General features: G+C 43.6%; 1 protein-coding gene across 3 annotated transcripts in view; it reads left to right on the top strand.

Annotated features, from left to right (window-relative positions):
- The window catches only part of LOC141166501 (cell surface hyaluronidase CEMIP2-like), a 130,428-nt gene that overhangs the window by 34,807 nt on the left and 78,513 nt on the right, over window positions 1–17,108 (top strand). For 2 of the 3 annotated variants that reach the window (XM_073653228.1, XM_073653229.1), the window contains exon 3: window positions 3,846–4,313. In XM_073653228.1, the coding sequence (XP_073509329.1) occupies window positions 3,846–4,313 (468 nt within the window). The remainder of the gene's footprint in view (window positions 1–3,845; window positions 4,314–17,108) is intronic. The other variant, XM_073653230.1, reaches the window with a different exon arrangement.

Below are 17,108 nucleotides of genomic sequence, written 5' to 3'. Positions count from 1 at the left end.
GATTTATCAGCAGGATATTATCACTAGAGGACTAGTAAACTTGCTGCCATATAGTCCTCCATATTCACGAGCTCTGCATAACCTCATAACTGATTAGCAGCTTCCTGTCTATGCACAGTGTACAAATAAAGCTGCCAATCAGTGGTGTAGGTGGGCTTATGCACAGCTCAGCATTCAAAGAACTGCTAGATCTGCAGCAGAGAAAAGTGATTTTATCAGAAAGGCAGCATGCAGCCCAGTAAGTAATACATAACTGGAATCAGGGTCTCTGCCCCTACACTATGCCGCTAGCTCACAAACCTGGCGACAGATTCCCTTTAAAAGTATGTTTACACAGAGTATTATTAAATGCACTTTAGATTGGACTTTGCTCCACATACTTCATAAAAAAACACTTTAAAGGGGTTATCCACTACTTGGGCATTCCCTTTTTAAATACAATATTCCCCAGTGTAAAATAACAGATACATACGCACCTCCTGGTCTCATGAGGCTCGCGTGACATTGCTTTGCCATGAGAGCACTGCAGCCAATCAGTTTACGCTGCTTATCTTCTTGGCATGGTGTGCATGAGATTGTGGAATCTCATTTACAATACTGCCACTATGTTATGCAATGGATTTTTCTTGCAATTCCGCGATGAAAATCTGCTGCGCATGTGGCCTGTGAGACTGTGCCCTAAGGCTGGAATCATACTGTAAGTTTTTGATGCAGCTTTTTGAGCCAAAGCCAAAAGTGGATTCCAAGGAAATGGTAAATATAGGAAGGACTAATTCTTTTCTCTTCTCTAGGGTCCACTTCTGGCTTTGACTAAAAGATACCTTCCTGGACATAAATAGATTTTCCATTGCAAAGAAAAATCAATAGAGACCCATAATGTAAATTAAGGTGCCAGTGCATTGATAGGGGGGCCCACTCGCAGCTCCTGCATTGACCCTCCACATTATTCTCTGCCTTGCACCACCCCTATGTGATTGACTGCTATCGCTCTTGCCTGGCCACTTTTTTGTTGTGCAATTGGACACATGGAAGTGGTGCTAGACGGGACGTCATGTGGAGGATGGATCCAATAGCTGGAATTATCCTGCCCTCAGTGCATATGTAGCTTATCGTTTAATTCGGGAGGCAGCCAAGCTAATTCTCAGGTAAGTCATCCTCAGTTTTCATTAGCAAAATCACAACTTTTCACAAGTCCAGCCAATCTGAAGAGCTTCTCCATTGTACATAGACATTTTCCGGCCATGTAACTGGGCTGACTGTCTATTAGCAATTACGGCAGCCATTTAGGACACACAATCTGTGCTGTCTATATCAACCATAATGGAGAGGGATGCAGACCTCTAGGTGTCTCTGTTGTGGACACTAGTGGGCTCTTCCCAATCCACTAGGTTGACTTTCTATCTATGATCAGAATGCAAACTGTCCGTCCATTAGCAGATAAAAGCGGCTTTCTGAAAGCCTGTTTATGCTCCATCAAAGGCACTTGTATTTCTCTAATGGCCTCTCATGATAACTGTGCAGAATGTCAGATCCTTGGTGCCTTGTAACTGTCCTTACTTGTAAGTGGAGCAGCTCAGACAATAGGAGCATACTGGGGAATTACTATTCTTGTATTGGATCATTGAAGATGAACTATATTTTCAGTAAAAGTAGACAATATGTTGTCACGAAATTCCCTGCTAGCCGCCATCTGTTTGCTATACTTTGTCTTGTAATTCAGTAACAGATGGAGAACCAAGTGTTACATACATCTGACTTATGTGTCAGTAGTGACAGCTGTGTCCCCATACATACACAGTTACACTACAGTCAGCTTTAAGAAGTTCTTAGACAACTTAAAGTCTTTCCTTTCTAATCACTTTTGATTTTCGCTCATTCCTGTCATACTAAATGTCCTCCACTAAGTATATTACTTGTGGTCACCGACAGAAAGTTATCCATTCGATTATAGAAAACAGATTTTTTACGTGGAATGGGATTTTTCTTAGATATTTCTAAATATTTATTTAGATGGAGAATGTCTATAATGCACTATAACTACTATAGAGGCAGATCTGCATGGTAAAGGACAATAGCAACTACTGTTTTTGGATTTGAATGGAAATGTCTTAAATGTCAATCAATCCAATGTGCCAATAGTACAAATAACTTTCTAATATGTGTAAGGCCTCATTCAGGCGCCTGTGTTGCACATGTGTGTTCTATCCCTGATAGAACATGTGCCCATTATAGTCTATGGGGCTGATCACATGTCTGTGTTTTTTTTGCAGACCGTGTGTCCGTGCAAATATCACGGCAACATGGCCATTTTTTACCTGCAGCACAGATGAATAATGCCAAAACAAGTCTATGGGTCCATGAAAATCAAAGACGGCACACGGATGTCATCAATACAGACCGTGTGCTGTCCGCGATTAACATTGTAATGAAGAGGAGAAGATTTGTAATTTATTATTTATCCATGTGTGAAAAACACAGATGAAACACTGTAAAAACTGACCATACCCTGATGACACTCGGATCTAAGACACTCGTACCATTTCTTTCCACATGAACAAACACGGACATCTGAATGAGGTCTTACTCAGTAACTCTGCCCTCTTGCACTGTCTCAGACGTCTATGTCCACCGAGTCACACTTCTGTGTTACATGTCACATGGACGTCACTACAGCTTAATAAACAATGTCCTGGCTGCAAACGGGACCACCGCAGTGAATGGGGCACAGTTACTGAAGAAGCCCTACAGAATGCAGCAGTTATAAGCACTTTGGGGCTGACTCATCAGTTTGCACTAGAGATGCAGCATACAACTGTTGCATAGAAACGTTGCAAAATTTGGGGTACAAACCACTAGTTTTGATGAAATGGTTCTTATATTTGTATCAAAGGTTGCAATTACCTCTGGCATCAGTGATCCTACATTAATAGAAAAACAAAGCCACGGCTATCAGCATCACATTGGTATTGTCGATTATCAGGTGGTTCTCTTCCCATTATTCCATACCTAATAACTCCTTTTTTTGCCCATTGCCAACCTTATCAATCCCATAAAAAAAACGACAGACTCAAAAGGTTGGATAATATTGGCCACAGCTGCCTTTTATTATAAACATTACAACATGGAAAAAACAATTTTAAACGTGATAAGGTCCTTGAAGCTACAAAAATCTGGTGACCCCAAAATTAACCAACCATACTTACTCCCAGCTACTACCCACAGGCTCAGGAGCACTAAAAACCCCAAAGGGTTCATTAATGGATAACCGCTAAACCAGGGACACACCATTCCTTTGCCGTAAGCCCCACAAATCACCAGACCCAAAACCAAATTAACACAGAGGGATCAATGTCCTGATGACTCCCCTGTTCCAATTTAAGACCAACTTCAAGGACCCTGATACATGCCCAAAAGCAGCTATGACCCGAATAGACTGAAACCTTCCCCCCCTTTTTCTTTATATATATACAAAACCACATCCCATCGGTTACTCAACAAATTACCAAAATAAAACTTTACAATAGCTAAAATTGAATAATAAAAAACCCAAATGTAGGGAGAACGAGTGGGACTTGCTTGTACCCTGTGAGCGGGAAAGTGACCAAACCCCTCCCCAGGGTCCCCTTACAAATGATCACCCACCCAGTAACCCTCTCCTATAACCCCATGACCCCACCTCCTCCAAACCCCCGTCATGCCGGCTTCTGCCCATTAGGCCCAGGGCTCCGGCCTCTGCTATAAGTCCAGTGTTTCTATTGTACGGTTTGAAGATCCAAGACCCAGTGACTTGTTGTACTTATTTGGCTATTCTACAGTGACCAACCCCAGTTTTATTTTATGTTTAGTATTGCCAAACAGCACTTTTGATGATATCACATTGAGACACCTGGATTTCAGTGCCATGAAAAGGTCCACACGTGAGATCCCAGGTGACGTGCCAGTATTGAGAGACGATGTCCTGACAAACGGCGGCCACCACTTGGACATGCAGTGGAAAGGGAAGACCTGGCCCTGTGATGTCCTACTAAAACTGTCTCGCCATGTTTTAGTATCTGCTTTAGGACCTGAACCAGCTTGGAGTATATTTCCTTATGACAACTGTGACCAGGATTTGAAGCCCACAGACACTCTTATTAGCCCTTTAAAGCTCTTGCAAGTCAACGTAAAGCCAATGCTGCTCCACCGAGTGCTGCGATTCTTAGGAGACTTGGGATTTCTGGTAGAGACACAACAAAATAAAGCGCTCTCTTTACTAAAGAAGAGAATGTACAAATCAGGAAAAGCATTGAAGGAGCCCAGCGTGCAGTCCATTGGTATGTGATGGGGATGGATAATGCATGCAGTCTGCTATCTTCCTCTTTTCCTCCTGTTTTTCGCTTTGATGCATGCTGCTTTCGCTACGTGAATTACCTGTTGCACTGCAGATCCTTTTCGAGTCAGCGGTACATAGCTCTCTGCGATTTCCAGGAGTTCCTTATTTATTAACATCCATATGTCTTATATATTATCATATACAGGAAAACGTGTCATTTTTGAACAATATTCCAAGCTGCCTCTTTCAGCCGGTGAGGTGGGACTCCAGGTCACATATGGTGTCCTTTTCACAGCTATAATTTACCTACATTTCCCTGATGAATGTAATGTACAGATGTGTATAAACGTGTTCATTCGTAGCAATGAGGAGGTTGCACATTTTATAATAATTGCTTACAGTCTTCTCCAATCATTTTAAACATACATCAGTATCACCTTTTCCATAGGTGGGTAGCAGATGTATCTACAGTATATTGTTGACCAATGCATTAGTTATATAGCTATGTACATCCACCAAGGGTCCAGTTACCAGGCTGTACCATATTATCAATCATGTTACTGTGGGCTTACCAACACTTAGTTTTATTGATACATAGTCTTGGCATATAGCATTTTTTTGTTTGTTTTTATTTTTAACTTGACTTTCTTTATTTATTCTTGTTGTGTACCGGCATCTTCCATATTCAGCGTTTTTTTCTGCTAATTCATATAGTTTTTCTCCAATGACTTCCTCTGTTTTTTTTTTAAATTGACTAAAAAGTGCAAGTGCTGATGTGACTTGATTTTTGTCTTTGATGCGTTTTGTTTTTTTGTGTTTCATCTTGTGATTCTACATGTACTTTTTAATTCACGTGATCAATTAATCACACGACTTTGTAATATGAAAAATGTAGCAAAAACTCAAGTACTAAAACATAATATTTTGAAAAAAGCAACAAAAAGCACAAAATTTTTAGAAAAACGCACATAAAAACACAAGGGTTTTACACATTTGTTTTTTTAAGAAAAAAAACAAACAGAAAAATTGTGTATGTTAAGGTAGCTTATTAAATACATAATTATAATCACAGATCATCATCATCATCAGAGACCATTCACATATGTTGTCCATAAATATACACACATATTTGGCACTAAATCTGGTAGGATGTGGGTATTGTTGTACTTGTTAACCTGAATCTGTAAAACAACATTAACAGAAAGCAGGGGAAATATACCGGATTTTTCGGACTATAAGACACACCGGACCATAAGATGCACCTAGGTTTTAGAGGTGGAAAATAGAAAAAAAAATTTAAGCATAAAATGTGGTCATGATGCCCTGTTAAGGGGGAGGGGGTCTGCTGCTGACACTGTTATAAGGGTAATGTCACCCAATTCTGTTAATATCCCCCATCCTGGTATATATGGCCCCCTCCTTCCTGTTATACGTGGGCCTCATCCTTATCCCGATATGCATGGCACCCCAATCCACCATCCTGGTATGCATTGGCCCCTCATCCCTCTTCCTGGTATGTATGGCACCCTTCATCCTGTTATGTATGGCCCCCATCTCGCCCATCCTGGCATGTATGGCACTCTTCGTCCCTGTATGTATGGCCCCCCTCATCCTGGTATGTATGGCCCACTTCATCCCTGTATGTATAGCTCCCCTCATCCTTCATCCCTGTATGTATGGCCCTCTTCATCCCTGTATGTATAGCCCCCTCATGCCTTATCCCTGTATGGATGGCCCCCCTCATGCCTTATCTCTGCATGGATGGCCCCCCTCATGCCTCATCCCTGTATGCATGGCCCCCCTCATCCCTGTGTGAATGGCCCCCCTCATCCCGGTATGCTTGGCACTCCCTCATCCCCGTCACGCTGCACGGAAAAAAAATAAACAATCTTACTCACCTCCTCAATCCTCCAGCGCTGCGTCTTGCTCTGTGCCGGAATAGTCACTGCTCCCCACGCCGGTACTGCGTGCGTGGGGATCAGTGACCATTTATTCTCCCTATTAGCGGGCACACTTTAGCTGTAGCGCGGCTCCACACCATGGGTGTGGTGAATATTCATGGCCTTTAATAGCGGGTACACTGACAGCCGAGCACCGCAGGAGCCGCGCTGCAGCTACAGCGTGCACGCTGTTAAGGAGAATGAAAAGTCACTGCTCCCCATGCACGCAGTACCGGCGTGGGGAGCAGTGACTATTCCGGCACAGAGCGAGACGCAGCGCTGGAGGAGAGAGGAGGTGAGTACGAAAGTTTATTTTTTTTCTGTGCAGCGTGATGGGGATCAGGGGGTGCCAAGCATACCAGGATGAGGGGGCCATACATACAGGGATGAAAAGGGCCATGCATACAAGAATGAGGGGGGCTATGCATACAGGGATGAAGGGTGCCATACATACCGGGATGAGGGGGGCCATACATACCGGGATGAGGGGGGCCATACATACCGGGATGAGGGGGGCCATACATACCGGGATGAGGGGGGCCATCCATACAGGGATGAAGGGTGTCATACATACCAGGAGCCGCGCTGCATTAAGGAAAACTGATATTCCCCATGGGCGTGGGGAGCAGTAAGTATTCATTTTCTTTAGTAGCGGGCACAGTGTAGGCTGTAGCAGGCGGCTGCTGCCTCCTGTGCACCGCTACTCCGCCACTGTCGCTTCCCCCACATCCCCCACCACCCAGAGCCACAGTATTTATGTATATCAGACTATAAGACGCACCCCCCACTTTCCTCTAAAATTTTGGAGGAAAAAAGTGCGTCTTATAGTCCGAAAAATACGGTAAGTATAATGTGTAGCCTCGTCCTGAATGAAGCAGAGGTGCGCATCTTGGCTTCTGCTCCATTCATTATCGCTGCTACTGCTGGAAATGGTTAGGCGTAACTCTCCACTTTGTAAGGCAATCGCAGAAACAGTGAATGGAACAGAGGATGAGCACGTGCACCTCCACTTCATTCATGACGGGGCTGAAGAGCCCCAATCTGAGGTTCCAGAGCCCTGGGAGTGAGTGTCCCAGCAGCCGCACCGCTAGCAATCAGCAATTCATCCCCTACCCCACTGATAGGTGATAACTGTGAATAACACTTTAATGTAGCAACAGACTTTGGTTCTGTAACTTAAAGTCATCATATTTAAAAATAAAAGTAAGAAACTAAAAAGCAAAAAAAATAAATAAATTACATTTTAATGGCACTTAAAAACTGAAATAATTTTAAATGTTGGTTAAATGTCGTTTTGGTCAAACAGCAATCAAGATTAAACTTGTGAATATAAATGTGGCCAAACATGTTAGATGAATGCCAGCCAAATCTGCTAATTTCAGAAGGATCGGCCGGCCATCAAATGTGTATAGGGGTGTCCTGACTTTCTCCAGACGGCAGATGTCAGAGGAAAGGAGGATCGGCCATGTTAGATTTCAATATGCACAATTCTTTGTTCTCAAAGGATGTAGGTGCCGCCACTGCCTCCCCTGCTGCACAACTGCCCACATAGTAAATGCCTACACGACCCTCACCAAAGAACAGAGAAGGGAAGTGAGTACACCCTCACTAAAGAACAGAGAAGGGAAGAGAGTAACACCCTCACCAAAGAACAGAGAAGCGAAGCGAGTACACTCTCACTAAAGAGCAGAGAAGGGAAGAGAGTAACACCCTCACCAAAGAACAGAGAAGCGAAGCGAGTACACTCTCACTAAAGAGCAGAGAATGGAAGAGAGTAACACCCTCACCAAAGAACAGAGAAGCGAAGCGAGTACACTCTCACTAAAGAGCAGAGAAGGGAAGAGAGTAACACCCTCACCAAAGAACATAGAAGGGAAGTGAGTACACCCAAATGTACTCACTTCCCTTCTCTTTTCTTAGGTTATGCCCACATAATAAGGATTTCCCTTGTGTGAGGAACGTTAATTACCAATGGTTGTTGTTGTGATGATGACACATCCCCTTTAAGAGCTTCCAGGGAACTTTCTAACTAACAGTGGATTCATTGTTTTCGGCATGAAGTCAGATATTGTATAAAGAGTGACATAAAGACAACTTAGAGTAGTAATAGCAAAGAGTAAGCAAGTGTGAAAAAAATATAAAACAAGCCTCAGGATGAGCCTTCCCTATTCACAAGGCCATGCTCCATGTAGTAAATAAAAGGCTCAGTTGTCCAAGTCAGCAGTATAAAAGATATACTGTGATTCCTAAGCAGTACACCTGCCAACAGCTGCTGTTTCAGACAGTTTCCTTACCTGAGGCATATAGTTCTTATTTATTCACAAACTAGCTCAAAATAAAATATTCCATACTGGCCACATAAGAAAAATGTGAACATGTCATATGAACAGCTAATGTATATGCAGGAACAGGCCTCAAGCACCCAACAGCCATATGCAGAAGACAGATCAACACTGTAAATCTAATGCTTCCTTTACACCCCTTACAGCTGCACAACATACAGTGGCGACCAAAAGTTTTGCATTTTTATTAAAAGTGTGATTACTTCTGTCTGGTTGTTGTGATGCCATTTCCCTGATGATGAAAGTGCATGAAGTTGTCATCATGCCAGACCTTCATTTTAACCAAAATCCTTTTGAATATAGGTATGGTCATTTAATTAAAGAAAACTGACTGCCAAAAGTTTTGCCTATACTATTTATTGATCACAACATAGAGAGTAATTCATTGTTTACAATGCCATAACTTAGTATTTTGTAGCATAACCTCTTGTTTTAATTACTGCACCACACCGACGGGGCATTGAAGCCACTGGGGTATTCAAGACATCTTGAGGGATCTTGCTCCAGTCCATTTGCAAATCTGCAAACAATTCATCTTTATTGCTATGGGTACGGGCCCCAACTTGTCACCCTAACTCATCCCAAAGGTGCTCTATAGGGTTTACATCAGGTGATTGGCTTCTCCATTGCAACAGGCAAGCATTTTTCTTTGCTAACCAATTCTTGACTAAATTGGATGTGTGCTTAAGATCATTGTCTTGTTGGAATTTCCATTCCTTGTCTACTTTGGTTTTACCTTTTGGCAGCATTACATTCTCCAGTATATCCTTCTACATGGGAGCATTCATATTTCCATCAATTCTATGCAGAGGTCCAATGGCAGATGCAGAAAAGCAGCCCGAAACCATGACATTGCCACCACCATGTTTCACTGTAGGTATTTGGTACCTTACATCATTACATTTTCAGATTCGGCGGTATATATAGTGCTTGCCATCACTACCAAACAGACTGAACTTGGATTTATCCTACCACAATACCTTAGACCAATCTGTCTCTTTCCATTAGCTGTGTTCTTTGGCAAACTCAAGTCGGACCTTCTAGTCCTTTGCAGAGATGAAAGGCTTCTTGACTGGAACTCGTGCATTCAACCCTACTGCTCTTAGTCGTCGAACCACAGTTTGGCGACTCACTTTGACCCCATATTCTTCTGTAATTTTGTGTGAAATCTGTACAGCACTTTTATGGACATCAGATACTGACTTTTTCTTAATAATGTGATCAACTCTGGAGGAAGTGTTCCGTGGTCGTCCACTTCTAGGTTTGTCAGCTGTTCCACTGTCTTCTTTTTCTTTCTTTAATATACGTGACAATTGACTCTGAGAAAAGTTGAATTCCATAGCTACCTCTTTTTGGCTTTTACCTGACTTCACTCTCAGAATAACAAGCTTCCTGACATCTGGTGATAAATTTGGCTTGGTCTTTGCCAAGTTTTAACCTAAAAACACACACAAAAAAGAAAGAATTTTAGGCAAAATGCAACTATCCATGACAAAATATGCAAAACATTTGGCCCAGCAAATGTTGAGAACTAACACATAAAGGGATAAAACAATGTCAAACACAATTTTCTTCTTTATATCTGACAACCATTTGCTTCCGGTTTACTAAAATCACCAGGAAAATGGCATCACAACAACCAGACAGAAGTAATCACACTTTTAAAAAAAATGCAAAAAACTTTTGGTCGCCACTGTATGGGCATGTAGCAAGTAGAATCCTTTAGAAAGGGATCTCCTTCTCAAAATTGGCTACTAATGGTAGTGACTCTCCTATAGAACTTTACAAAATCATTTCCTAAGACTAATCGAAAGTAAAACATGGCAAACCAACCACATTATAAATTTGCATTCAGCAATTCTTTTAGAGGCCTTATTGATCTGTTGAATTGTAAGTCATATAAATTGCTTCTATAAGCCCTTAACGACCCATGACGAAAATGCATGTCATGGTAAAGTGCTGGTTGTAGCTCACTTATGTACATTTTCGCCATGCTGATCTCTCAGTGTTATCAGTGCACCTGTGAGATCAGGAGCAGGGCTATAACACATAGCCCTGCTCCTGCCGCAAATGCCGCGAGCAAAGCTAGCTTTTATTGCTACAGTGAAACCCATTAAATGCTGCTGTCAATTGCAACAGTGACATGTAAAGAGTTATAATGAAATTGCTCTCTTTGTCACGGTATCAGCATCCCTGAGTTGCAATTGCGCGGTGCCGATGGGTTGCGATGACTGCCATCAGTACACTTATTAGTCCCTGCCTGATGCAAGACTTAATAGTATGCCTACAAAGTTACCGTGAAAAGCGCATTATACTGTCATACTGAAGTATAGTAGTTTATGATATGAACAATTAAGATCAAATAAGGTCAAGTACCAGAGTGGGACTACAAAAGAAAGGAAGAAAAGGATATTTTAATCCTTCAGGTGCTACACAGGAATTAATACAAAGTGGAATGCAATATTTTCACTTTTACAAGGGATAGAATGACAAATTGGACCTCAAAATTTGTTACCAGTTTCTTCTGAGCGTGCTGATACCCCACATGTGGTCAGAAACCTTTGCTTGGGTGCACGGTAGGGCTCAGAAGGGAAGAAACACCATTTGAATTTTGGAACAGAAATTTGGCTGAAATAGATTGTGGGCGCCATGTGGCATTTGCAGAGCCCATAAGGCGTTCAAACAGCAGAAACTTGCCACAAGTGACCCCATTTTGGAAACTACATCCCTCAAGGATTTTTTCCAGGGGTATAGCTATCAATTTAAATCTACAGGTGTTACACAAAATTTGATAACATTAGGTCGTCATATTGAAACATGACAGGAGGGAAAATTAGGGACATAACTAGTGGGACAGGACCACACTTGGGTACTGTCCTTTTCAGGACAGGAGACCTCATATGGGGCACGACAGGGAGTTTACAAGCACCTGCTTTGTCATTGTCCTCCCCTGAATTCATGGTTCTTTCCAGTCACAAAAAGGATGAGAGCTAACCATTTTTATTGATTGCACTGGTGTGATGACCCAGCATTTAATCTTAATTATACAGACGTAAATTAAGTATGCCAGGAGAGATACACTTTTATCTTTATGTTGACTTTTGAATTTATGTGCTATTCTTTGGTTGGTGAAGAAATACAGACTATTATTTGTATAAGCCTGGATGTTGACACTTGAGTCGATATTTACTGCAAATTATTGTCTGCTAACTTTGCAACACAGAGACGCAGGGTCATTGAACAATGATGCTTGCTAATATGTTGATTACCATTGTATAAGTCCTTGTGACTTGTTGACCTGCAGAGCAATGGAGGACAAACTATGTAAATTAATTAAATGCTCAAACAATGAGAGATGAGCCCCTACCACCTTCCCACAACCTGTAGATGAGGAGAGGGACTTTACAAAATCACAGCCAAGAGAGACTCTTCAGAGCAGCCACCAGGACACATGACTTCATCAAAAGGGACACAGATTTGACTCTACAGGATGTCAGCTTAGGGGACCACGGCCCCAGCTAGAAGAACACAGATCTACTCCATTGAATATCACAGAACCCATGGATATGCTCGGAGAAGTCAGGTTGGGACCTTCCAGTCACCTGGAACTCATGGATATGTTTGGGGAAGCCAGGTTGGGACCTTCAGGTCACCTGATCTCATGTAGATGTTTCTGATAGCCAGGTTGAGACCCTCCGGTCACCTGGCCCCATGGATACGCTTGGAGAAGCCAGGATGGGACCCTCCGGTCACCTGGTTGTCAGCTTCCTAAGGTTGTTGTTACCTCCTCTCTGCCAAAAGTGGGGTGCCACTGGTGGGGGTAGTCGGCCCTGGAATTTTGTTCTCATGAAGGTGAGACCTCTAACATCCATGTCTGTGCTTAAAGACATGCTGATGGACTGTTCCCAATAAGTGGAGAAGGATGATTACAAGCCTATTACGTCTGTCTAATTAAGATGGGGGAGCAATGTGATGACACAGCATTTAATCTTAATTATCCAGACGTAAATTCAGTAGGCCAGGAGGCATACGCTTTTATCTTAATGTTGACTTTTGAATTTATGTGTTTTTCTTTGGTTAGTCAAGAAACACAGACAATTATTTGTATAAGCCTGGATGTTGACACTTGAGTTGATATTTACTGAAACTTATTGTCTGCTAACATTGCAAGACAGGGACGCAGGGTCATTGAATAATGATGTTTGCTAATATGTTGATTACCATTGTATAAGTCCATGTGGCTTGTTGACCTGTAGAGCAGTGGAGGACAAACTATGGAAATTAATTAAATGCTCAAACAATGAGAGATGAGCCCCTACCACCTCCCCTCGACCTGTAGATGATGAGAGGGACTTTACAAAATTACAGCCAAGAGAGACTCTTCAGAACAGCAACCAGGACACATGGCTCCATGAAGAGGGACACAGATTTGACTCTACAGGATGTCAGCTTAGGGGACCATGGCCCTAGCTGGAAGAACACAGATGTGCTCCATTGAATATTACAGAACCCATGGATACACTCAGAGAAGCCAGGTTGGGACCCTCCAGTCAGCTGGAACTCATGGATATGTTTGGGGAAGCCAGGTTGGGACCCTCCGGTCACCTGGTTACATACCTCAATGGACTGTCAGCTTCCTAAGCTTGTCGTTACCTCCTCTCTGTGGGGGCCCACCAAAAGTGGGGTGCCACTGGTTGGGGTAGTCGACACTGCAAGCCCTGAAGTCGTAGTGGCTTTAATCCCGGCAAGTCAGCGGAAGGGTGAGACTCTGTAATTTTGCACCATCTTGGGTATTTTGCTGGGACTGTTCTATATGTTATTGTCTGTTTTGTGGTTCAATAAAGTATTGCCACACTGTTTTACTCTCACCTTGTGTTGTCTTAGTATTATGCCCACAGGAGACCCCATGTCTCCACAACTGGTCTATTGGGCACTTTGATTTATGTGTGATTTTTGATTTTCACTATATGTTGTCACATACGCGGGTGACACACATGGTTCATGGACCCACTGTTCCATGGGTCCGAGCTTACCTAAGAGGGGCGTAGCTAAGAAGCTGGTTTTCACTGGAGCTCCTGATGATGGAGTCAGGCTTGAGCAGCAGGTAGCCGCCAGGTACCACTCCTAGGCAGTCCCCGGTACTGCAAGTGCTGACCCCAAAAGGGCAGGAACGCAGTCACGGACTCGGAGTCACAGGCAGGACTGGATTCGGAACCTGTTCAGACAATATGATTCGGAATCACCGGACAGTTGAGGCTTCAGGGTTCAGGTACAGCCAGTGCAGCTACAGAGTTCAGGTACCGCCGATGCGGCTTCAGGATTCAGGTACCACCGGAGTGGCTTCAGGGTTCGGGTACCACCAGAGCGGCATCAAGGTTCAGGTACCGCCAGAGCGGCTTCAGGGTAACGTACACATTATATAGGAATACGGAACAGGTTCAGGATAACAAACTAACTTCAAAGGAATAGGACAGGGGAGCTGGCAACATATAGTTGCACTCACACTCTATGTAAGGAACTACAGGGGTTGCTCAGGCACCTCCAAGCAGGGGAGGCCTTTTATACTAGATAAGCAACAATCTTAAGGTTACAAGTCCATCTCCAGAGATCTTGATGTTTCTTTGTCCACAATGCACAACATAATGAATAAGTTTACAACCCATGGCACTGTAGCTAATCTCCCTGGACGTGGAGGGCAGAGTAAAATTGATGAAATTTTGCAACGCAGGATAGTCCGGATGGTGGATAAGCAGCCCCAATCAAGTTCCAAAGAAATTCAAGCTGTCCTGCAGGCTCAGGGTGCATCAGTGTCCGCGCGAGCTATCCGTCAACATTTGATTGAAATGAAACGCTATGACAGGAGGATCCCACTGCTGACACAGAGACATAAAAAAGATATGTTTGTGGAAAACGAAATAAGGCCTACAAAGAAAAGAACACAGTACCTACAGTCAAATATAGTGGAGGTTTAAAGATGTTTTGGGGTTGCTTTTCTGCCTCTGGCACTTTGACAGTTTGCATGGCACCATGAAATCTGAAGATTACCAAAGGATTTTGTGCCTAGTGTCAGAAAGCTGAGTTTGCATCCAAAATCATGGGTCTTCCAGCAGGACAATGACTTCAAACATACAGTTAGGTCCATATATATTTGGACAGAGACAACATTTTTCTTATTTTGGTTCTAAACATTACCACAATTCAAACAATTTTAAACAAAACAATTCAGATGCAGATGAAGTTCAGACTTTCAGATTTCATTTGAGGGTATCCACATTAAAATTGGCTAAAGGGTTTAGGAGTTTCAGCGCCTTAACATGTGCCACCCTGTTTTAAAGGGACCAAAAGTAATTGGACAAATTAAGTAATTGTATATAAAATGTTCATTTCTAGTACTTGGTTGAAAACCCTTTGTTGGCAATGACTGCCTGAAGTCTTGATCTCATGGACATCACCAGACGCTGTGTTTCCTCCTTTTTGATGCTCTGCCAGGCCTTCACTGTGGTGGTTTTCAGTTGCTGTTTATTCGTGGGTCTTTCTGTCTGAAGTTTAGTCTTTAACAAGTGAAATGCATGTTCAATTGTGTTGAGATCAGGTGACTGACTTGGCCATTCAAGAATATTCCACTTCTTTGCTTTAATAAACTCCTGGGTTGCTTTGGCTTTATGTTTTGGGTCATTGTCCATCTGTAGTATGAAATGACGACCAATCAGCTTGGCTGCATTTGGCTGGATGTGAGCACACAGTATGGCTCTGAATACATCAGAATTCATTCGGCTGCTTCTGTCCTGTGTCACATCATCAATAAACACTAGTGACCCAGTGCCACTGGCAGCCATGCATGCCCAAGCCATCACACTGCCTCCGCCGTGTTTTACAGATGATGTGGTATGCTTTGGATCATGAGCTGTACCACGCCTTCGTCATAACTTTCTTTCTCAGGATGTACCAAACTGTAGATTTTGCCACTCCTAATATTGTAGCAATTTCTCGGATGGGTTTTTTCTGTTTTTGCAGCTTAAGGATGGCTTGTTTCACCTGCATGGAGAGCTCAGAGCTCCTTTGACCGCATGTTTACTTCACAGCAAAACTTTCCAAATGCAATCACCACACCTCAAATCAACTCCAGGCCTTTTATCTGCTTAATTGAGAATGCAATAACGAAGGGATTGCCCACACCTGTCCATGAAATAGCCTTGGAGTCAATTGTCCAATTACTTTTGGTCCCTTTAAAAACAGGGTGGCACATGTTAAGGAGCTGAAACTCCTAAACCCGTCATCCAATTTTAATGTGGATACCCTCAAATGAAAGCTGAAAGTCTGAACTTCAACTGCATCTGAATCGTTTTGTTTAAAATTCATTGTGGTAATGTCTAGAACCAAAATTAGAAAAATGTTGTCTCTGTTCAAATATATATGGACCTAACTGTACTTCAAGATGCACCCAGAAATGTATGGAAATGACGCGCCCCTGGGCCTACTTGGTGTAGCGTTGCGCACGCGGGGACTACCCGGAGCCGGGCCTGTTGGGGGTAGTAGTCTCGTGGCGGTGACCCGGTCCGTGCCCAGGGAGTCAAACTGTGTGGCTGAGTAGTAGCAGTAGATGTTGGACGACTACGCCACCCGTTGAATGCAGCTATGGAGCTGCCGCTGCAGGGCAGACCGCTGAGGCCGGTGGTACGATTGTGCAGCGTAGATGGTATAACCCCCAACGGGAGGGGTTTGGCCTCAGGGCAGCCGACGTAGAAGATGGGGGTAGTAGGAACCACTCAGAGACGATGCGGTGTAGTTCAGGGTCTTTACTGGTGACAAAGATAGACCCTCCCGGAGTACTGGCTAGCGATCGGGGCCTGGTCAGTCTTGGAGCAGATGGGATTTCCCCTGGCCAGGCGGAGTTGTAGGCCTCCCCAACTAATTGTACTCTTCTGGCTACCTTGCTAGAGGCGGGTAAAAGTAGCCCACGTCCCTGAGTGTACCGTGTGGTGCTCACCCGTATGGCCGGTGACTCGGGGCCTTCTAGTGGCTTCCGCTCCACGACGGCGGTGCTGGTCCCACGCGTGTGACCGTGCCTTCGGGTTTCTTGGCCAGAGGACCTGAAATCCCCTGCCGGTCGGTTTCTGCTGCTGGGTAAGGATTAGTCCCCACAGCCTCGGACTCCGGGTCCGGTGGTAACTCTTCAATCAGGGCGAGCTCTTCAGCTGCCAGCCCCTGATTCCTTTTAGCACGACTTCCCCAGAGCTCCTGATCTCTCTTTGCTATAGCTGCTCCTCTTCTTAACTCACTAACCCTGCCTCAGCCCCAGTTTTATATAGGGGAAGTTCTTCCCCTCCCAGGACTGGGCAGGAGGTGTGGCATGCATAGGATTCCTGACCAAGAGACCTCCCACCTGCTCTCAGACGTAATATCTCTATCACTGTGGCAACCAGACCCCTGGGGTGTCACATTCCCCCCTAGTGAAATTTAGTACTCCGGGACTAAACATATTTTTGTAACATAACAAATTACAAACAGAAACAA

This window comes from Phyllobates terribilis, unplaced genomic scaffold (genome assembly GCF_046119375.1).
Source record: "Phyllobates terribilis strain yellow unplaced genomic scaffold, ASM4611937v1 Scaffold_11__3_contigs__length_659146591, whole genome shotgun sequence".
Classification (NCBI taxonomy): Eukaryota; Metazoa; Chordata; class Amphibia; order Anura; family Dendrobatidae; genus Phyllobates; species Phyllobates terribilis.
This window is presented reverse-complemented; position numbering and strand designations above follow the sequence as displayed.